The sequence below is a fragment of the Gobio gobio genome (genome assembly GCF_949357685.1).
Source record: "Gobio gobio genome assembly, chromosome: 7".
Taxonomy (NCBI): domain Eukaryota; kingdom Metazoa; phylum Chordata; class Actinopteri; order Cypriniformes; family Gobionidae; genus Gobio; species Gobio gobio.
The window spans coordinates 6,840,397-6,863,702 of record NC_137103.1 but is presented as its reverse complement, the minus strand read 5'-3'; the positions used below and the strand labels follow the sequence as shown (position 1 = coordinate 6,863,702).

The 23,306-nt window shown below is 38.2% G+C and overlaps 1 protein-coding gene across 1 annotated transcript; it reads right to left on the bottom strand.

Moving 5' to 3' along the window:
* Positions 1–251: 251 nt before the first annotated feature.
* LOC307129644 (sacsin-like) lies at positions 252–23,045 on the bottom strand. Its single transcript, XM_079822245.1, has 8 exons — positions 22,908–23,045; positions 21,833–21,887; positions 17,863–17,950; positions 17,667–17,778; positions 15,526–15,672; positions 12,125–13,553; positions 11,929–12,017; positions 252–11,830 (listed from the first exon to the last, which is right to left on the bottom strand). The coding sequence occupies exons 2-8, from the start codon at positions 21,865–21,867 to the stop codon at positions 999–1,001; spliced, it is 12,732 nt and encodes a 4,243-aa protein (XP_079678371.1). The 5' UTR covers positions 21,868–21,887; positions 22,908–23,045; the 3' UTR covers positions 252–998.
* Positions 23,046–23,306: the final 261 nt, after the last annotated feature.

Below are 23,306 nucleotides of genomic sequence, written 5' to 3'. Positions count from 1 at the left end.
AGAACGATAAAATAACGTTATTAACCGGTTAATGGTCATTTCAAATTAACGTTTCTGTTCAGAACGGTTCAAATTGATTTTGATTTCGTTTTTGTTCCTCTTAAAATTTCGTTCGTTTCCGGTTTTCGTTCCTTGAACCGGTTCAGAGCCCTGATTAAAACATACCTAACAGATGGGACCGGTATTTCTGGAAAAACTGACCACTGCAGGTGAGGGCTTTTAATTCTTCTTTTATTGTGTTTTTTACATTAAGGACAGGCGGTACGCCTGCTGTAATTATGTACAGAACTTGTGTAATAAGTTATTACTGGGACACCAGAAACATATGAATACTTTTGGCATGGTTTTTGCAGTGGCATGGAGGAAACTAGTTGCTGCTCAAATCAAAGTTTCATTTCTTGATCAAACAGTAAGGGGAACATCATGAGTCACCATTCATGTAGTATTTTATAATACAATAGACAAAAGAAATGCTTTTGCTGCAAAGATTGTAAAGCACATACAGCATCTGAATCGCAGGATGATTGTGTGACTGTTCATGTTCATTTTATTTGCAGTTCTGTCATTTAGTGAATATCTGGTTGACACAGCTTTTGACTTCTGTTATTTTCTTAATAAAAAACATGCTTTTAAATGATTGACATTGAAATTTGAATTCTAATGTTATTTTTATTGCACATATTGCAGACAGGTTTATCCAAAGTAACTTACATTGTATTCAAGATATACATATTTTTCATATTTCCCTGGTAATCAAACCCTTGGCATTGCTCTACTGTTTGCTACAAGAATGCCCAGTATACCATAATATAAATGCTAAATAGGCTATTATAGTAAGCAAGAAGAGAACCAGACTTATTAATTATCAAAACATGACTACAAATATATAAGAATTTCCCATATAAATGGTAGCAGTAGTAAAGAGATAAACAGCATTGTTACTTGAAAGGATCCTCATGATCGTCTCAATGGAATGTAGTCGGTAGTTTCAAGCTACTTCAAGAAATGTATTCTTCTATTATTTCTAAAAGCTTTGTTGCAATATCCAGTGCCCTTCTAGCATTATCAACGCTGAACTGCTTGTTTGGAATGTGAGGAAATTGGTGACAGTTTGGATACTGAGTTTTTTTGCCATCAACACCAAGTTCAGTCAGGTGCTTCACAGTGTTGGGTAAAGAAGTCAACTGTGGGCTGTAATGGGACACCCGCTGAGCAAGGCTAGATATTGAGCAGCTGTTGGGATGCTCTCCACTTCTCCTGTACATTGCAGCTATCAGGGCTTTCTCCACAGCCTGATGCACCTTGAACAGACACCACTCTGAGCAATCTCCTCCAGTGTCATTGTGAGCTGCTCTGAGGTCACATTGAGCCTGTTCATACCAGCGTTTGGCCTCTCCTCTGTTTGGCCTTGGTGTTTCTCTGTGGTATGACCAGAAGTTATAGTGGCTTCTAGAGTAGTTCTGATAGAACCTCTCGCGTCCCCTCCTGTGGCTTCGTGCCTCTGTGTTCCACCTGTCATAGAAATCACGAAAGTCTCTCCAGGTTGAGGATGTGCTATCTGCAGTTTTCCCTTGTTGTAGCTCCTCAATTCTGTTTTGCAGGTATTTGAATGCCTCATTTGCAAGTACTTCATTCCCTGGATTCTTGTCTGGATGCCACTGGAGGTAAAGACGTTTAAGGGCTTTTTGTTTGTCCTCACTTGACATATTCCAGATTTCATTTAAGCTTTGGTCAATTTCTTTTTTGATCTCTTCAAATGTCTCCGGAAAAACTCTTTTGGGAGGAGGTCCGGATGTCAAAAGACGTTCTATATCTGTGCAAGTGGACCCTGTTGACACAGTTTCCTTCTTTTCTCGTTTAAATTGGTAAAGGTCAAGAGAGCTTACTTCAATGAAGTCATCACTGCCAACTTGTATTTTATATCTGGCAGGAAATTGTCTCATTTGTCCCAGTGGATCATCCAGACGGTTGATAACAATAGCATAAAAATATTCACCAGATTCGTCCTTACTGAAGCCAACATACTCTCCACTTTCAAAGTTGTTGAGGAAGTTCATATCCAGGCAGTCCTGCCATTCTTCAGGTATAGGACATCCAGGTTTCGGTAAGGCATTGTGTCCTTCCTCGTGGCCACTGTTATGAATGCCATGATTTGCCAAGGTTTTCTCAACATCCTCCATGTTATCACACAGCAGAAGCTGCTGAAGGACTAGATAGCTTGAGGTGGTCAGACAGTTCTTTAGAAGAGCATTGATTTCTTTAGTAAGACACATATTAACTTCACTTACTACTTTGAGGGCCATGTCATCATTGTGTTTCAAGTAGAAACTGCATCCATCCTGCTGTTTTTTCACATAAACATCTGTCTCAGCCTTACTATCCTCAAGTGGATCATGGTTTAACAGAAGTTCAGTTTGAAGAGTTTTGCAACAGATAATTTGAATCTTAGAAAAGATTTCTTCACACTTCCCTGCAGCTTCAGACTGTGAAACGCCACCTTTGCTGTCTTCTCTGATGAGACACACTAATCCATGAAGAAATGCAGCAGAAGACAAATGTTTATCAAACCAGCCACTAAATTCACATTCACCTTCATCACAATATTGGACACTTGCTCCATCCAGATTTTCAGAAATTACATCCGAGAGAAATTTGGGGCGAACTTGCTGGGGAAGGAACTGCAACAATGTTTGATGTTCATAGTGATCATTTTCAAGATGACAGTGTTTTAATTTTTCCAGCAGTTTCAGTTTGGTTTCCAAAGGACCCTCGAGTCTTGTAGGCTGGAAGACGGTGTCATTGAAAAACAAAGTGTTTGATTCATAGAGTCTTCCATCTGTTGATGGAAAATACAAGGGGATGTTTGGAAAAGAGGTTTTGTTCTGTTCCTCTTTCAGCAGGCAAAGCAGCTGTTGTACAACACGCTTCACGGCTATCTGCTGATTTGCCTGAAGGCTGTCTTTGTCAGAACTATCAGAATAGATTTCTTGAAGAACAGTGATATATTGATTGATGGTGGGCCTCTCCTTTACACCAATCTTCTTGAAGAAATCTTCATATTTCATATAATTTGAGGGAATGCAGTACAAATAAGGCCTAAAGTCAAGATCCTCATGTAGTACAAGTGCTGTCTGTTTGACCTCCACAAGTTTTGTCCTGTTTTCCACCAAGATAATGGGGAGGTCTGAGAACTGAGAGGCATCAAAATTTATTGACTGCAGGTATGCGTATGATTTGCTAAATACTGTGTCTCTTGTTTCCAACAATGTGTCAGTGTGACACTGAGACGTACAGATGTTTTTCAGATTAGCAGCTATTTGTCCAGGGGGTGGAGTCTCCAAGGCTCCGACATCCGTCATTTTCTTTATGAGATGTGGAGAGCAGAATTCTGAGGGTAGGATTGGCATAGATGTCCATATCAGATAATGGTGATCACGGTCTCTGTCAATCAATGATCCGCCTATTGCAACAACCTCCCTCTCTTGAGAAAAGGCCTTGTGATAATCACAAAGTGTTTGCTGTATTTGCACCGGGAAGATGAATTTAATGTCAGCAACTCTGTTCAGTAAATTTGAGTCTTTTTCATAACTCTTTGACAAAACAGTATTGAGCAAAAGTTCTGATCTTTTCTTAAGAACATCTAGAGGAGTGTTGCCTCCAGTTTCAGATTCAATTTGTTTTGCAAACTGAATGATTTGCTCATCAGACACTTCATGTTTCAACCCAAGGTCCTTTAAGATACGATGTGCTTCAGTACGTTTACCTTGGAAATTGTCCCAAAACTTTTCTGGCACAAATCTCTCTTTTGAAAGCATTACCCTGTAAAGAGGTACACTGTCATCATAGAAGTATGAAGCCACCTGAAGAGAGCCATGGATGTCTCGAATAAATCTGACATCTCTCAATGCAGAGGCAATCCTGGGGTCCACTGGTCCAAGGTCCACTAAAAAACGCATTAAATCAAGAAGCTTGGCTTCCTTCATCATGGGCACAGAAGGAAGAATAAACTGTACACAGAACTCCAAATCATGTAAAATCTTAATGTCTAGATGTTTTCCCAATTCTATGTTCGCCCAGGTGTGCTTTAGGAAAGTACTGTCACATCCTTCGACCTGGTACATGTTCGGAAAATCAACGTAACGCAAAGAATTCAGGATAAATACCCTTCTGTGTAAATCAATCCTTTCCCGTTTTCCAGTTATTGACTCAAACAGGGGCAAAGACTTGAGCATACACACATGTTGACTCTTGTTCTTGGAATCTCTGATCCCATTCTGTAAGAACTGTTGAAGATCTACACATTCATCTTCAGACAGCTCCTCAAACTGTGAATGTGGTACATCATAAACCTGTTCTAAAACAGCAGTGCTGACTCCTGTTTGCAGGAGCTCTGGATATATATACTCGAAAAGTAAGTCTTTGGAATCTATGAAAAAGCTGATGTCTAATTTCATGAACCCCAGTTTAATGAGAATGGAAGTTATTTTTTCTTCTGGCTTCAGAATCACTTTTGATACGTTCCCCATAGTTTGTAAGAAATGCGTGTTATTTTGACTGGGGCAGATTACTGGTAAGATAGGACTGTTGTTGAAGTGCTTTTTTATTTCACTGAAGACATTCATCTTTTCATTTTTGTAGAAGTTATCTTGATCATCAAAGAATCTCCATAATGTTTTCAGCCATTTGATCGTCTCTGTCTCCGCTTTGTAAAGTTGACACTTTTGATCAGGTAATGACTGACTGAGCAGTTGAGCAAGTTCTGGTTTCAAATATGTTGCTGCAATGTCAATTGTTAAGTCCTTAATAAACTTTCCCTCACGCAGAATTTGGACATGACTTCTATTGACAGTACTGTCTGCAAACATTTCCTGATGTCCTTGGAAAAGACTGCTAAATCTTGATATCAGCTTCGGGGATTTAGAGTCAAAGACTCTTAATATCTGATCTTCTGTGAGGAGAAGAGGCAGCCCATTAAGGTCAGGGACATTTTTCTCATTGGCATTTTTCAAGCAGAATTTCAGAAGTTTTGAACATCTTGTTTTGTCTTTGATCAAGGTCTGATTGATGGGCAAAGGCAAACCACTAGTTGTCTGGGAAGGATCATTCAGTGATCTTTGCCTCAAGAAATTCATCACTGTTGAAGCGCTGACTTCTGTCACATTCACACCAGCTGCTTTGAAGCTTTCTTTTATTTTATGCATTTTAAAAGAGTTTGGCACTAATTTCATCCCGATATCATCTAAAATTTCAAAAATTCCATCATTGTCATCACTTGTAAAATATGGACCATCTGCCGAATGTGGTTTAGACGCACTGCGCCAGATAACTGTGTATTTTTTTTGTGAAAGATGTGATGACTCAACAGAAGCGGCATGTGCAGTGGGTATGACAGGAAGATCACGTTGGCTGATTGATCTATAGACCTCATGGATCATCTCATGCCAGACTTTGTCTACTTCCGAAATGCATGGAAAGTAATTAAGGCAAGAAGACTCCAGCTGTAGCTTGAGGAATGTAAGAGCTGTAGGTGTATCCTTCTTCATGACTGAACACAGATGTAACAGGAGGTCAGCATAGAGTGTTGAAATGAGGTTTACTTTCAGTGACTGATTCCACTCTGTCTTCAGACTATCACCATCCTCTTTCCACAAGTCCCTTCTAGAAGAATCTACTTCAAAATTTGCATTCACATGGACTGGCAAACCAGTCTTTCCAGGTAAAGGCAAAGAGCAAAATACCCCGCCAGTATATGTGGAGTTAAATGAGCTTTTCCAACATGCAGCCACAGCAGCTTGAGGAACTTTGAAATGCTTGTTTTTTTGGTCATTGGTTTGATTTGAGAAGCTAAAGCCCTCTGCAATGACCCAATGACTTTGTTTCTTTCCAGATGAGATTTGCATGCCATAGATGGTTTTGTAGGGTTCTACTTTTCCTGACATAAGGGATTCTTGAACATGTCTCTGAAAGTTTTCCTTGCTTACCATGCTCTTCTCTGTGTGTTTCTTTTCAATGAGGAAAGGAAATTTGTGTGTTCCATCTTCACTGATCTCTTGGAACTGTATTTTTGTGATGTGTTTCAAGAAGAGAATTAGCCCTTCAGGATCTTCAGTTAAGGCAGAGTAAAGTTCCTTCATGTCACGGTCTGTGACTCTATGTCTAGATATTTCAGATTTTTCTGCCATTTCCTCTGTCCTGAGAGGGAGCCTGAACATGGTTCCAGAATTGAGTGCAAACATTTCTGGAAGAAAGGTATGATAAACATCTTCAAAAGATTTTTTAAATTCATCATCAATTGAAAACTTGCAGCCAGTGGAATTCGTTGTTACATCTTCCACGTATTTTAGATTTGGATCAGAAATGCAGAGCCATTTGTCACCGGTCAGGATAGATGGACAATCTGTCAGATGATAAACAGAATTGAAGCCAAGTCCATATTTTCCAGTTCTCCCTAAAGTGCCATGTTTTCCTCCCTCCCCCAGCTGCTGAATACCTTTCAGATCATCATCAGAAAATGTTCTGTTGTTGTACACACAAAGAGCCGGGCCTTGAACCAGTTCCCATGTCTCTCCAAATATCTTTTCTGTCTTATGTTTTCTTTTGTCCCAGACAAAGTGAATTTCTGTTGCTTCAGCATCATCAGCATTTTGAATGAGCTCTTTCAGAATATCCTTTTTAGATGGATATGCATCAATTATATTTTTTATTCGTACAGTAAGTTTCTCAGTTTGTCCAAATTCTGTGGCATTAAAGGAAAACTCACTGACCAAACGATCCTTCAGAGTATGGTGTCTTGTTGTCATTACACCAAAATGACAGGCCACAAGCCGAGGTATCAGATCATGGACGAGCTTGACACCAGCTGAGACAGGCATCCATGGACTGTCATTAAATCTCAGGTTTTTAGAAGCGGTCAACACACCTCTGTCATCAGGTATCGGACAGTTTGTAAGCTTTTCATCTTCAATTTTGTATAGCCCTTTCATGAGTATTGTGACACACTTTTGGAGGTCTGAATTGGAAAGAGGGTGAGATCCATATAAATCCTTAATTTCATTAAGTGCAGAAACAAATTGCTCTGTTGTGAATTGTTTGGTGACACCAAGGCAGTCCCAGAGTCTCTCAAATTTGGAGAAAATGACTGGAAGCACATAGAGATATGGTTTTTCCTCAAATTCTTTACTTCTGGTCACTGACCTCACATTTACAAAGTGATCCTCAATGAAAATGAATGGAAATGATTTTGCATGGCTAATAATGGGATCAGGATCTTTCTGTCCCAACAAGTAATCATTTAGATATCCATAGCAAGACTGGGCAATGCCGAAGAGATCCGTCTTTTCAAATGTATTGCAGTGTTGGTGTGCTTTTAACAGCTGCTGAAGAACCGTCTCAACTGGTGGATTTGTCAGTACTCTCAATTTTCGGAGAACTGGATCATAACTTTGAATTTGAAGATGCAAATTATCAACTGTGAATTCTGTCATGCTTACTAAGTTGTGACAACTGTCACTGTAAACTTCAACAGGTTTTTTAAGAACAGTGGCGTTCTTGTTTTGCTGAACTAAAGGAGCTAAGGCAGGAAGGAATGGTATTTGAGACAGTTTGTGCCAGTGCAGAGAATTCACATCTTCTGGGGAGTCTTTCATTGACTCCACAAGGCACTGAAGATGTTTACGACATTTAGATTTATCCTGTTGCCAAACAATGGATATCTTCCCTGCTCTTTCTATGATGTCCTCTAAAGGGAGGCGGTCACTCAGCATTCCCAAATCTGAAAGTCGTTGAATCCTTTTTGGTGAGAGAAAGTCATTTTCTGTTCCTTCCAGAAAGCGCCCTTCCTTAAGTTCATACAAACAAGCCATTTTTCCAGAAGGATTCACAAGTCGCTTGATAAATTGAAGCTTCTTACAACTCTGTGTTGGAATGCAAGGGTAACTTTTCAGTAGGTCATCAACAGCTGGATCATTCAAGTCAATGGCATTCAGCACAAGAGTGTTTCTGCTGTGTGTGTCCACAGAATTCAAGTTCTCAAAAACAATGTTGTAAAACTCAGACCAGTTGATTGTTCTCTGTTTGATCTTTGGCTTGAATCCACAATGGATGAAACTCTGTCTTACCCATGATGGGAGGGAAACAAAACAAGAATATGAAGCTCCCAAGCTCAAGAACACTTTCATGGCAATGTCTCCAACTGCTTGGTTCTCCTCTATTTTTGGGCTCAGAAATCTTACCTGGTCCATAGAACACCAATTATGTCCATTGCTGAAAAGCTCCAGAGATTTGCCATTGGCATTCTGCACAACTGCTGAGTAGAAAGACTCAACCATGGGTAAAAATGCTTTGCTTACTGTCTGTGTGTTAGGCCAGAATGTATGGAAGGAATAGTTCTGGATATGTCCATTTTGGGCCATTTTCTTCAGCTCAAGCAGTGTAGTGATGTAAGCAGAGGTTACGGCATCTTTCAGTAAAGCTTTGTTCCACTCAGACTTCACTCCTTTCTCCCATAGGCCTTTCCTATTTGATGTGATTGCAAAAGTTCCATTGACATGGACTGGAAGACCGGTCTCAATTGAGAGAGGAAGAAAGCAAAAAGCCTGGCCAAAGACGCTTTCATCAGGGGACCATGTGCTAGTTTTAGCATCGCTATGCAAAGGTACAGCTATACCTCCAATTGGAAATGAAAACACATGCTCTTGTTCATTTCTTCTCTGGAATATTTGCAAAGACTCCTGCGTCCCAAAACATGAGTACAAAAGCCAGTACTGGGTGAGGGATTTCTCTGAGTGCTCCTGAACTATTTTAACAATGTGTGCTTTGTTGACATCAACAATGTTGTGGCATTTGATATCACTATTTCTGAAGGTGTTCTCGATCTCTTGGAGACGTGTGTCATTCGAGACAGGAAATGAATGAATGACTTCTCTGGATATTTTGAGAGGAGTCTGAATCTGATCATTCCATGGAGGAGTCGATGCATTTTCAGGAACAATTTGAAGGGACATAGATGTAACGCTCTTCAGAAATAGTAGGTGTGTTTGTGAGTTGTCAGTCAAATGATTTTTAAAACTCCCAATGCGCTCTTCATCATATACCTTTGAACTGATCTCTGACTTCTTGGCCTCCTCAAGAGTGCGAAATGGTAATTTAATCAAGGTGCCATTGTAAGCTTTCTTGCTGTTTTGCACTGACAGATCACAATCAAAAATTCCTTCATAATGTTTAAACTGTCCAGGAAACCTTTTGTACAGTCGTTCCTGGAATGGGTCAAGTCTAATTCCTGGGTTTCCTTTGCTGAGTATGTGCTTTTCCAAATGGGTGACATTTGGATCAAGAATGAGAAGAGTTTTTCCACTCAAAATCGAGGGAATATCACTCACGTGGTAAACAGCATTAAATCCAAGCCCAAACTTTCCAATCTTCTCGACTTTGTTTTCCTTTGATGCTGATCCCACTTTGACAATGTTTCTCCAGTCTTCTTCTGAAAAAAGCTCATTGTTGAAGATCCAAAGGCATGGTCCATTGCAGAGAGCCATTCCATCATCAAAGAGGGTTTCAGGGGGGGCTTTGTGTTTTCTGAAGTCAAGGAGGAATTTACATGTGGTTGCTCCAGCATCCTCAGCATTTTGTAGGAGTTCTTTGAAAATGTCACTTTCTTCATCATACTCTTTAAGAATGTTTTTAATTCTTTGAGTAATTGGTTCAGATTGCCCACACTGTTCTATACCAAAGGAATCTTGCTCTGCTTGTATGAGCTGTGGTTTTAAGATGCGAGTACTTAAGGATGGGACTTTCAACCATCTTGCAGTGATGGGTAGAACTTCTTCATGAATGACATAGAACTCCTCATTGTCTTGTTCCAGGTCATCAAGTCCTTCAGCACTGATGTCACAGAAGACTGTTTTGGACAATGACTGCAGACTAAAGTTTTTATCTTGTGTCATAACAGGCACAGGGGTACTGTCCTTTAAATGCTTCTCATTCTTTCGCATCCAGTCAAGAATGGCAATTGACACTTTAAGTTCTGTCACGTTTCCATGAGGAGGGCACCTGCAGTCTATTCTTTGTTTTATGTCATGGAGTATGTCTTCAATTTCCTCATTAGTCAATGTTTTCTTCACACCAAATTCTGTTAGCAAGGTTTTATATTGCAAAAATTCTTCAGGCACTTTCTGGATGTAGGGACTTAGATCCAGTTCAGATGGATAGGCTAAAACTATATCTCCTGGACAGACAAACTCACTTTTATTCCATATCCAGGGGATGCCTTTTGAGTCCATTAAATCTGAGAAATTTCTCATGTTGTCTTGCATGAATTTGTAAATACTGTTCAGCTCTGTTTTAAACTGAAAATCTGAATTTGGTTTGACCATTGATCTCAGTGCAGAGAGGTTCTCCAAGACTTTTTCAGCAGGAGGGGGCTCATGAAGTCCAAGATTGTGGCAGACATGTCCTGTTAGCTCAGAGGTAAGTGGCATTACATATCCAACAATTGAAGAATACTTTGAATCCCTTAATTCAGCTGGCTTATAGAGATGACTCCTAATGTTACAAATGCTTCCATTCAAGAACTTTGGATTTTCACAGGGCACCCACTGCCTTTGCTTCAGCTCTTCAATCTGTGACTTGGTGAATTTTGAAAGGAAATCATTCTCATTCAGGACTCGAACAAGAGTATGTGCTTTTTTGAATGCCTTTTCTAGTGAGTGGACACAAAGCTTTTCAATATGGTTTATGACTTGGAGTATGTTTTCTGTTGATATTTCTTTTTGAACTGTCTTTAGGCCAAGGCGTTGCAAACTCTGAAGCATTTCCTGGGTCTTTGTGTAAATAGATGGGGGAAAAAAATCTATCTCGAAAAGGTCCTGAAATGTCTTGTTTTCTGGATCAAAAACATCTGAAGCTTGTTTGTGTTCTCCATGAGTTGTCTCAATAAATTTGAGACTTTTGGTTTTCGTGAGCAGCTGATTACTTTGTGAGAGTAGAATGCTACCATTAGTCAATATCCAGGTCATTACTGTCTGTTCTTCAGATTTTTTGAAAGAGGCTGCCTCAATGCAGTCAACCAAATGAACAGCCACCTTAGCTGCATCCAAGAGTTCAATATTCAGAAGAGTCAAAAGTCTGCGATCAGCTTCATTTGCACACTGTACAATGCTCTCAGGCATTGGCAGATCCTTTGGAATGGCTGGATTGGTGGTTGAAACAACTGCTTGCTTTGCTTGAACTGCAACATATTTCTCAGGCATCATTTTGAAGATTGGCAACATGGAAAGCAAGTCCTTTTCAGCATTTGAGAGAGAATCCAAAGAAGAGAGGTACACTTTTAACTCCTCTATTTCATCTGGTGAAGTAGAGGCAATGCCTTTGATGACCTGATCTCTGTGTGAGTTCACAAAGACTTGTAGAACACTTCTTGGTGAAGCTGGAAGAACATACCTCTCAATGTCATGATGTCTAAGACACTCATCTCTTTTTATGACTGTACACCCCACCATCCTTAACACTTTCTGAACATGATCTGACAAGCTAGACACTGTGCTACTCTGAAAGATCAAAGTTGTGTTACTCTGCAAACTTGCTAACAATATAGCATTGCCTGAATTCTGTAGTGGCTCCAATGGTATTAAAGGCATGTCAATAAAGTCATTTAACTCATTGCATTCAGTGCTAAGAAACTTCCAGAATTCAGCCAGCCAGCTCTTTGGTGGATGATGATCTTCTGCTGTTTTCCATGTCACATGACCTTGGGTCCCCTTCCAGTCCATGGGTAAGTGCTTCTTGGTGAGTGCAACAACATGCTTAGCATCCAGATTGATTATGTTGTATGTGCCTGAAAAAATAGTGAGACCAGATTTCACAAATATGTATGATATTAATTTCATATTATTATAAGAATTCACAATAAAATACATGAAACAGTTTTCTTACTCTTTGTGGCTAGTTTCCTTAGTTGCACAGTGCAAACATGGCTCAGGTCTTTGGGTATACATCTTTCTTTACAAAATGGCAGCAATGTTCTAAACAAAGACAAAAAAACATTATTAGTACTTTGACAACACAATTTAAACACACTAAAGAATTCAAGTAGGAGATGTACTGCTGTAACAACTGTATCACACCTTACCTTGGAAACTTTTCATTGTCGATCAAAACCGTGTTCTGCTCTTCATTGCTAAATGAAGTGAAGGTTCCATCACTGAGAGGCAGAAGCTTAAGGCCTTGTAGCTCTGTGTACTTCTCATCACTGAGAGCAAACTCAAGAAGAGAGTATTTGTCATCTTTACTGAGGTTTTCAGCCTTACTTCTGTGAAGGACATCTCTAACATAAGATGGAGTCACCCATGTCAAGGTGTCACTTTCAGGGAAGATTTCTTGAACATCTTTCAAAACATGTTCTGGGAGTGTGACCAGGTTCTCTCCTTCAGCAATCAATAATCTTGATATTGCAGACGTTGTGTCACTACATATATTGCTGACTGGAAAAACTGCATCTGAGGGAGACACCCAGATTTTGTCATCTTTGGCAAGGTGAAAGATCTTGTTTTCAATTAGACCCTTCAGAGTGTCTGTTGCAACTTCATGCCATCTGTCTTTATGTACTGTCTTGGATAGGTCAGGCCAAAGATTGTACACAGTGGCAGCAGGCAGGGTTGAGTTTCTGGATAACTGAATGGCATCCAGGATCATCATAAGATAAACATGAGGAAGAATATCTTTTATAAGTAGCTCATTCCACTTTGCAGACTCGTCATTCTTCTGATCCTCCTCTTGCCACTTAATGAACCTCCGATTATCTGTCAGGCCAAAGCAAGCGTTGATGTGAATGGGAAGCCCAGTTGTGTTTGATTCATTATTTGGAAGTGGCAGAAAGCAACTTAGTCGCCCATTGCAAAGTGATCTGTCTTCATCTAATCGAAAAGCTGCATCAACTTGAGGGTAAAAGCTCAGCTTACTGGCTAGAGAGTCAATCTCTGTTTTATATCCGTGTTTCAGAAGGCAAGTTGTCACAAGCCACTGGGACTTTGTGTCTTCCATTTGATGCGAAATGTGTGATACCGTTTTGAAACACGTTTTTCTGTCAAACGATTCCTGCTTGACATGAGAAAGGTCAGTGTCAGATTGGTTTGACACTGAAACTTTTAGCCTATTGTTGCAGAAGCCATTGGTGTCGATATGGAGCAAAGTAATGGATGACACATTTCTCAGGAAAAGAAGACTGATGTCTGCATCAGCAATGAAACTGTCAAAAAGCTGTGTAACTTTTTTGGAGTCATACAAGTTATCAGAGATCTCAGAAGCCTCATTACGCAGAGGGAAACGGAAAAGCGTTCCTTTAAAGTATTTCTCCTCGCTGATGACCTTCTCCCAGGAACAACTGTCGAGTTGACTGACAACATTTTGAAAGGGCTGGAACTGATCTCTCAAGTTCAAAAGTCTATCTCTGTCCTCTTCATCATCCAAAGACCATTGATAGCCTTCTTCATCATCTCCAAACATCTTCTTTTGTGGGTCAAAAATGGCAAGGTGTTCAGAACTGAATACACATGGCAAGTCTGCAAAAAAACAATAATAATAATTTTAAATATTGTAGCGTCGCCAGTGTTGTGCCAAATCCCAAGTCAGAATCAGACACTACAAGTACTCTGAGGGTTTATTTTTAAAAACTGATGTTGCAGCTGATCAGGTCAGTCAATCAAATCATTATTAAACAATCACAAAATGCTGATACACTATAATTAGGGAACCACCAATATAAAAATTTTGTTGAATACCCTGCCATTGATGGAATTTTCTGTAATTTATGAGATGGCGCTTATTGACAGAATTTTCTGGCTTTATGTGCTTTCACTGTTATATGGTAGGGAGCGCTATTACACATCTCCAGATCAAAACACTGGCGAAAGGAGCAGAAACAAATGATAAAAGCATTGCTTATGAACGTTGTAGTCTTGGGAAAATTGTGATCTTCTCTTTAAACTCTCTTTTTTAAACTCCCTCTTCTTTCTTTTGATATATTGCATGTTCAGATATTCATACAACAAAATATTCTAGGGGCCATTAACTTAGTAGCCTATTCAGGTAAGGTCAGGTTTGCCGATGTGCATTTTATTTAGGCTATTTATTTATTTTTGTCCCTGTGCGCCGATCGGAGATAGAGTTCACTGTTGATAGCCTATTCTGGGGATACAATATTCATAGCAAATAGGCTAGAAGGGACTTTAGCCTTAGATCAGTATCCTTTCTAGAACAGGCAAGAGCTTTCTAGCCTCACGGCTCACGTCAACAGCTCCTTGCATCGCCCATAGACCTTAAAACAATCAGCGCATGGCGGGCGGGTGCGGGTTTGAAAATTGGTTAAAAAAAAGTTGGTGCGGATGGATGACGGACGGATGATGAGTTTTTTGATGCGGTTGCGGATGAAACAATAGCCCATCCGTGCATCTCTACCATCCTTATCTCTTTGATTCCAATTTACATTTATATACCTATTATAGATAGTCTTTCTAGAAAACAGAACAAAACATTTTATAATGAACTTATGAAAATTCTTTTGACAAAATGCATTGTTAAATATAACTGCCCTGCGCAGCAGGTGCATTAGAGCTACCTAAGACAATTTATACGATTAATCTTATGCTTTTAATAAAAACTTGCTTTACATCACCAAGGAGTGTTTGCAATAACTTCTATTGCGCTCTAATGTGGAATTCGGTCATATTATGTTGTTGAAATGTGTTATTGATATCCTTTTATTAGAATCGCTCCAAAATCACATACAAATCACTTACTATCTTAATCGTGTGTTTATTAGCTTCATGTTCCACTTGTAGAAGCACTTTTCTGGGTTTGTTGTGAACAAAATGGACTGTGAAAGTTCATCATCGGAAGAAAGGGGTGGGTTATGAATGCGTAATATGAGGGGCATATATTCAGTGAATGATCTTCCTCTGAGTCATAACAGTGATTGTGGAAAAGAAAACACAGGCAGACAGTGCTGGAAGCAGCTAATGCTCATCAGATCGCGCAAATTAGTGGGAAATTTATAAAAATGATTATTCTGTCTAAAGCAAATTATGACATAAACGTGTAAATATATCAATATTTTAAGACTAAAAGCCCTAATGAACTGTATTCTGTAACATAGTATCTTTCTCTTGTGGCACCTACAATAATAATACTGAAAACATATAGCATACCCTCTGGCAATTTAACATCATAATACAATAAAAAAAAAAAATATTAAAACATTACTGTGAGCACATCATTCTTTGTAGGTTTGCTTTGCTAGTAACTTAGCCTGCTAACCATTAGAAATCGGAGAATACATCAAACACAACAATTACGTTATTGTTATCATTAGTCGCTTTGTATACATAATGTGATATATACAGTATATACAGGCATATTGTGATGTTAATGTTACATAAATCATCAGGCGATACTGTAAAATTTCTAATCAGCAGGCACTTTGAAGAATACACATAAAAGTAATACAAGCCAATCTGTTAATGTAGTGTATTTCACCTGTAATATGATAAACAGAGTTGAAGCCGATCCCAAATCTCCCAACTTTTGTTGGGTCGTCCTGCTTGATGCTTCTGCCGACTCTCTGAATCCCCTCCCAGTCATCCTCTGTGAAGGCTGCATCATTGAAGGCGTAGAGAGCTGGTCCTGCCAGATCAAAAAAACAAACAGCTGATCATACAAAAATGGTCAAATAAAAATGTTATGTTATGTCTCCCATACTACATGTACTGTTTGCCCTTATTTTCAGCATTTTAGATACAACTAAGGTTTTGAGATACTATTATGGAATGATATCCCAGACAATATTCAAAAGGAATTGCAAATTGTATTTCAATTTGACCTGGTTTTGAGATACAGTATTGGTGACCAGAGCTTTTCAAAAGAGGAGAAGCACAGATGGCCATTATTAAGAGAATCTAATGTATTATTTTGGTTGCTCTTAAAGCAGCTAAGCTGCCAACTACCATCAATGTCCAATCAACAATCAGATAATTTTTTCCCATGCAAATACACTGAACAAAATTATAAACGCAAGACTTTTATTTTTGCCCCCATTTTTCATGAGCTGAACTCAAAGATCTAAGACTTTTTCTATGTACACAAAAGGCCTATTTCTCTCAAATATGGTTCATAAATCCTGTGTTAGTGAGCACTTCTCCTTTGCCGTGATAATCCATCCACCTCACAGGTGTGGCATATCAAGATGCTGATTAGACAGCATGATTATTGCACAGGTAAACAATAAAAGGCCACTCTAAAATGTGCAGTTTTACTGTACTGGGGGGAAAACCAGTCAGTATCAGAGTTTCTAGTTTGCATGACATGTGGACTTAATAAATCCTTACCTTGAGCAAAATAAGCAAGCTGACATTCAGTACGATCATATATTTTATTTCAAATACATGTCATTTATGTCTTTCAGTCTGTCAAGAGATTTAAAGCAACTTTTTTGAACAGTGCGCATGTACGTACATGCCCTAGTAAGAACTAGCTTATGATTGAATCTGGAAATAAAGCAAAAAAAAATTTGGACCATGTCCATAATTTATAGCAAAAAAATCTTGCATGAATTTGATCTCAAACTCATTGATTAAAAGCAGTTAATACTCCACCACCTGCTTGACATCATTAACACACCGCACTCCGTTTAATAGCTTGCAGCCACAGATGTCGTCAATTTTTTTTTACAGACGATCCTGCAGGAATCCTGAAAAACCTGCCTCCACAACTGATTTTCACAGTTCACGACGCAAACAGGAATTTTTTTCTTGACTAGAAATTCTCTGGTTAACACACAAGTTAATGGGTGGAATGAACTTTCTGACCCCGACATGAGCACTGTGAATTTTCCTGTGATGTCACCCGTGAAGGGGTCTATTGCACGCTCCCTCAAAACTTGCGACATCTGTGGCATAGAGCTCTGTGATAAAACTGCACATTTTACAGTGGCCTTTTATTGTGGCCAGCCTAAGGCACACCTGTGCAATAATCATGCTGTCTAATCAGCATCTTGATATGCCACACCTGTGAGGTGGATGGATTATCTTGGCAAAGGAGAAGTGCTCACTAACACAGATTTAGACAGATTTGTGAACCATATTTGAGAGAAACAGGCCTTTTGTGTACATAGAAAAAGTCTTAGATCTTTGAGTTCAGGTCATGAAAAATGAGGGGAAAAACAAAAGTGTTGTGTTTATAATTTTGTTCAGTGTAGTTCTCATGATACTCACAACATTTTACAGAGCTTTTCAATCCACTCCTACTGATATATTCACATAGAATAAAGCCAATCATATTAACTGAACAAACAGTGCAACAGAGCTGGCTGATAAAGTATTTTACACTTATACTTTTATTCTCTAAAATTAAAATCTGAAAATAGATGCACATATCATTGACACATTAGGCTACATATCAAGAAATATTGATTATGTGAAAAAAGTTTACATACTGTAACTTTCAGAACTCAAAACTTCTTTCCCATTTAAAAAAGCTAGAAGGTAGAGTTGCAAATCTCTTTAAGGTTGTGACGTATGAATGAGGACAAATGCAAAGTCCTAGAGTGTAATATCTTTGTTGCATTTAGAAAGCTAAAAAAGCTCTCTTAAATCTGCTCCCAGTGTTTATGACTCAAATACCTTGATGCTTTCCGAGCTCTTCAGTCCACAGGCTCTGAGTCCCATAATGCCTCTCATCATGAATAAACACCACACGTGAAGCTCCTGCATCATCTGCATTCTGGATCAGCTCCTGATATGTGACAGGATAAATATTATCAACAGATATGATGAGATATAAGATGCATACCATTTGACAATGAAGACATTTACCTACCTTCAATATTTGTCCCCCATCTGGGTACCTTCTCAAGATTTCCTTCAAGTAATCAATGAACGGTGGAGACGTCGCACCAAATTTATTTCTGCATTGAAAAATGTAAAGTTTATCACAAACTGCACAAAACACATGCAGAGCAGATTCAAGGTTCACTGTGTAATAGACTTAGTACAAGCTTAATAAATAAATTGTTAGTAGGCCCATGCTCGATATTATTTGAATATAATAAAACATTAGCCTACTGTTTTTTCCTAAACATGCTTTATCTGATGACTCTCAATATCCTTCAACACTGTATTAGTTTTAGATTTTAATAGGGAAAATCAGTGCTTAAATACATAGACATGTGAACATAACTAGCAAAGGGAACACAGACAAACAGCACTTAAAAAAAGGTTTATTTTAAGTTAATTTTATGAAGTATATAAGTCATGTGTATTTTTAAGTATACTTTATGTAGTAAATTGGAATGAGCCAACACAGTCATTAAAAATATACAAAAACACAGTGAAAATAAGGTGGTGTTTTGGGGTTACGGAAACAACAGTTACCATGGTTAATACACAATGCTAACAATGAACTATTAATGAAACAAATAAAAAAACTGCTCACTATGAATAGAATGAACTGAATGTAATTTATTGGTACTTTATGGTATTTCATGACTTACTAATTGACAACGTAACTACGACGTTGCATGCTCGTAGTTTCTTTTCCGCTTTATTGATAATAAAGTGATATACAGCTAATAAAGTGATATACAGATTTTGGGAGTTCATTTTTAGTCCATCTCCTATCCTGAAGTCCGTTTTGCAGAGATGGACTAAAAATGAACTCCCACATCTTACTGCCAGATTCTGGAAGATGAATTCTTCAAACAGTGGTACAAGAGGATGTGGTTCTGTCCTTCAAGAGTCACTCTCAAACGATCTATAAAGCCTATAACATTTTATTTTTCATGTATTTTACAACACTTCAGCTTATGATTAATTTATTAATAATAATAATAATTTGATTAATATGCTTAATTCTTAATTATTTTGCAGTTAACATGTGTCTTTTCTTCGCCACTTGTTTTTGTCTGACCCTGCTGACCCAATGAGCATTTCACTGTCCAATGGTAAAGCCATAAAGAGATAGTTCACCCAAAAATGAAAATTATCCCATGATTTCCTCACCCTCAAGTCGTCCTAGGTGTATATGACATTCTTCTGTCAGACGAACACAATCAGAGTTATATTAAAATATGTCCTGGCTCTTTCAAGCTTTATAATGGCAGTGATTGTTGGGTCATTTTTTAAGTCCATAAAAGTGCATCTATCCATCATAAAAGGGCATCTATCATCATAAAAGGGCATCTATCATCATAAAAGGGCATCTATCATCATAAAAGAGCATCTCTCCATCATAAAAGTGCATCTCTCCATCATAAAAGTGCATCTATCCATCATAAAGAGCATCTATCATCATAAAAGTGCATCTATCCATCATAAAAGAGCATCTATCCATCATAAAAGTGCATCTATCCATCATAAAAGTGCATCTGTCCATCATAAAAGAGCATCTATCCATCATAAAAGCGCATCTATCCATCATAAAAGTGCATCTCTCCATCATAAAAGTGCATCTATCCATCATAAAAGTGCATCTCTCCATCATAAAAGTGCATCTATCCATCATAAAGAGCATCTATCATCATAAAAGTGCATCTATCCATCATAAAAGAGCATCTATCCATCATAAAAGAGCATCTATCCATCATAAAAGTGCATCTATCCATCATAAAAGTGCATCTGTCCATCATAAAAGAGCATCTATCATCATAAAAGAGCATCTATACATCATAAAAGTGCATCCATCCATCATAAAGAGCATCTATACATCATAAAAGTGCATCTATTCATCATAAAAGTGCATCTATCCATCAAAAAAGAGCATCTATAAATCATAAAAGTGCATCTATCCATCATAAAAGAGCATCTATACATCATAAAAGTGCATCTATTCATCATAAAAGTGCATCTATCCATCAAAAAAGAGCATCTATAAATCATAAAAGTGCATCTAACCATCATAAAAGAGCATCTATAAATCATAAAAGAGCATCTATCCATCAAAAAAGAGCATCTATAAATCATAAAAGTGCATCTATCCATCATAAAAGAGCATCTATAAATCATAAAAGTGCATCTATCCATCATAAAAGAGCATCTATAAATCATAAAAGTGCATCTATCCATCATAAAAGTGCATCTATCCATCATAAAAGTGCATCTATCCATCATATAACTGCTCCACAAGGCTCTGGGGGGTTAATAAAGGCCTTCTGAAGCGAAGCGGTGCGTTTGCAGTTAAAATATCCATATTTAAAACTTTATAGACTAAGATTACTAGCTTCCGGCGGTCAGTGGTACGCAAGTCGACTTGTGCTAAAAGAGTAACCCCCTGACGTGATGTAAGGCTGGGCAACAAACTCAGATAGATGCACTTTTATGGACTTCAAAAACGACCCAACAAGTCACTGCCATTATAAAGCTTTGAAGAGCCAGGACTTTTTTGTTTGTCTGACAGAAGAATGTCATTACACCGATGATGACTTGAGGGTGAGTAAATCATAGGCTAATTTTAATTTTTGGGTGAACTAACCCTATAACTGCAATGTCTAGTATTGCATTAGTATTGCATCCTTCTCATGGGCATTTAATAATTTTTGACTTTTCAGTCTGAGTTAAATCTTTTTTTTTGGCCCATTTTATCTGTAAAAGGTAACATGCCTAATCTGCACACCACTGTTACGTAACGCGGTGCTGAAAGCTGGAAACAGGAACTTTAATACCAGAAACTCAGGAAACTAGCATAGACAGCACATAAAGCAGGTTAGCATTAACGTAGACGAACACTGACTGAAGGAAACAAGGAGAATAAATACTAGAAGACATGAGGGAGCTTGATTAACAGGTGAAAGACGTGACTAATCAGGACGGACAGGGGAAAACTAGAGCTGCGTTCCAGTTGGTTTGTATTATGCCCTTCACTTGCTAACTTCCCTCCGTCTCGTTCACTGGGATGTGCGTCATTGCTTATGTTGCATGAGTGCCACTACTGGAGGAACATTTGCAATGGACTGAACTGAACGTCCTAAGCCCTGGATCACTTGAATCCACTATGGAGTTGATTTATTATTTATTTTTTTCCTTTACGAAATTGTTTAATGCAGCATTCGATATGTATATAGGTGTGTTTGGGTTGTTTTAAATGTTTCTAAAAATAATAAAAAATATCATAGAGTTGTTTGTGGCGGGGTAAATTAAACGCAATATGCGGTGACGTCACAATCGTGTTGCATTGTGGTATATGAAGCAGCCTGAAGTGTACATATGAAGTAGATTCGCTCCCTCGGTCAAAATCAAGTCCATATAAACTTCCCTTGTCCACTTCACGAAGCGGAACACACTTCAAAATGGCGGCAGGGATTCCCCCGAGGGGAAGTGCTTAGGGAAGTTTGCAAGTGCGTGTCTAAAACTGGAGTGGAACGCAGCAAATGTCACAATGGAAAACACAAAAACAGCAGACATATAACAAGTAAAAGTTGTTTTTCATTTCCAGCCTTCATGAACAATTATATATCACTTATAAAGGATTAAATACAAAATTAATAGTAGTTATTAGGATTAATGTGGTATGGAATTGGTAAAATGTGCCGGGGAAAAAATATATGAGAAAATCAACGTGCCTAATAATTCTGCAGGGCAGTGTATACTTAGACCTTTCTGCCAGAATAAATCAAGTATAGCTGCCTGACATTTGAAGTATATTTCTGAGAAGTACATGAAAAGTAGACTGAAAGTATTCTTTCTTGTTTTTAGATATTTATACTAATAGCACACTTCAATAAAATTATTTTTCGTTAATTTAACAAAACTGAACATAATCGTTACAAAATCATGCAGTGAATAAAACCACATACTTCTTTTTCTTCTTGTGCCTCGACGCTGAACTCATCGTTCTTCTTTCACATTCCCCTGCGGGTAAAAAAGTTATCCCCTGGTAATTGTTATAATAATACTGTAAATGTAATCTCTGTTTCCATACACATTATAAGTTGCTAGTTTGCCTTGCTTTCTCTGGTCTCCTGTGGCCTAAACTAAAGTTGTCATGTTTTGTGATGGTTGTTCATGAGTCTCATGTTTGTCCTGGACGGTTAAACTGCCCACTGTTCTTCAGAAAAATGCTCCAGCTCCTGCACTTCTTTGATTTTCCAGCATTTTCTGAGTATTTGCTCATTTCTAACAGTGACTGTATGATTTGGAGTTCAAACTTTTCACACTGAGGACTCATACACAACTATTACAAAAGCTGCAAACATTCATTGATGCTCAAGAAGGCTAACGTGTCACAGATACTCATAGATGCTACTCACAGCAGAGCCAATGCCCATCACCCTAAGCTCCACCCCTTAGATACACAGAGGCGGAGCTGGAATATGTCAAGCTCCACCCATTTGGCTCTGCACCCTTTGCATACACATAATCGTGTTAAGTTGTCATCATTCTGAACAACTTTGCCTCAAGAACCACTGGTGTCAATCAAACATTTTAAATATTTGAAAGTTTTCTCATCAAAACCAGTGTAGAACATCTCTGTGGTAAATTAGCCTACATTAAATTACTGAACATTGTCATTTTAATCTCTGAGTAAGGTGCTTACATGCTTGCTAAATAATACATAATATTTTTATGCATGCACTTAAACCTTGTCAACTGGTATTAAATGCATTTTAAAGATTGTTGGTAAAGATGTTTCCCAGAAGACAAAATAAGAACAATTGTGGATTATATATGTAAAAATATGCTATGCAAAATACTCATACTTGTGATAAATACAAATAAAAAAACAAAATTACATTTGTATGATCCCTCTTTTTTACTTTATAAATAAAAATACATATTGTTATGTTATCTTGTTGAGTTATAGCCTATAACATTTTAGTATCATTAGTAGCCTAGCAGCAAAAACGTGCATGTCGAGGTTATCTCTCCTACCTTCAGTGGTCCTGATGAAGAGTGAGATCCAGCGATCACACTGAGACTGATAAAGACACTCAGCTCCACTGATTCTCCAGGTTTCTGTTCGCCAGAAAGATTCTGTTCAGCGAAAACGAAACTCGCATTTCCTGCATCACTCATGGTTCAGCGAATGAGGCGTTAACACACCAGTTTCACTCAAAACAGATCCGTGTTTTAACCAAACACTTAGAGTAACTGTTGCAAACCAAAAACAGGAATAGTCTACTTGAAAACCGTGGTTAATTTGAGGTTACCATACATGTTTTTTGTTTTGTTTGTTTTTTGCAATGTTTTTTGCAATGTTTTTTTTTTTTTTTTTTTATAAATCCATGGTTAATTTTCGTAAGGGAAATGACCTGCATGACTGAATAGAAA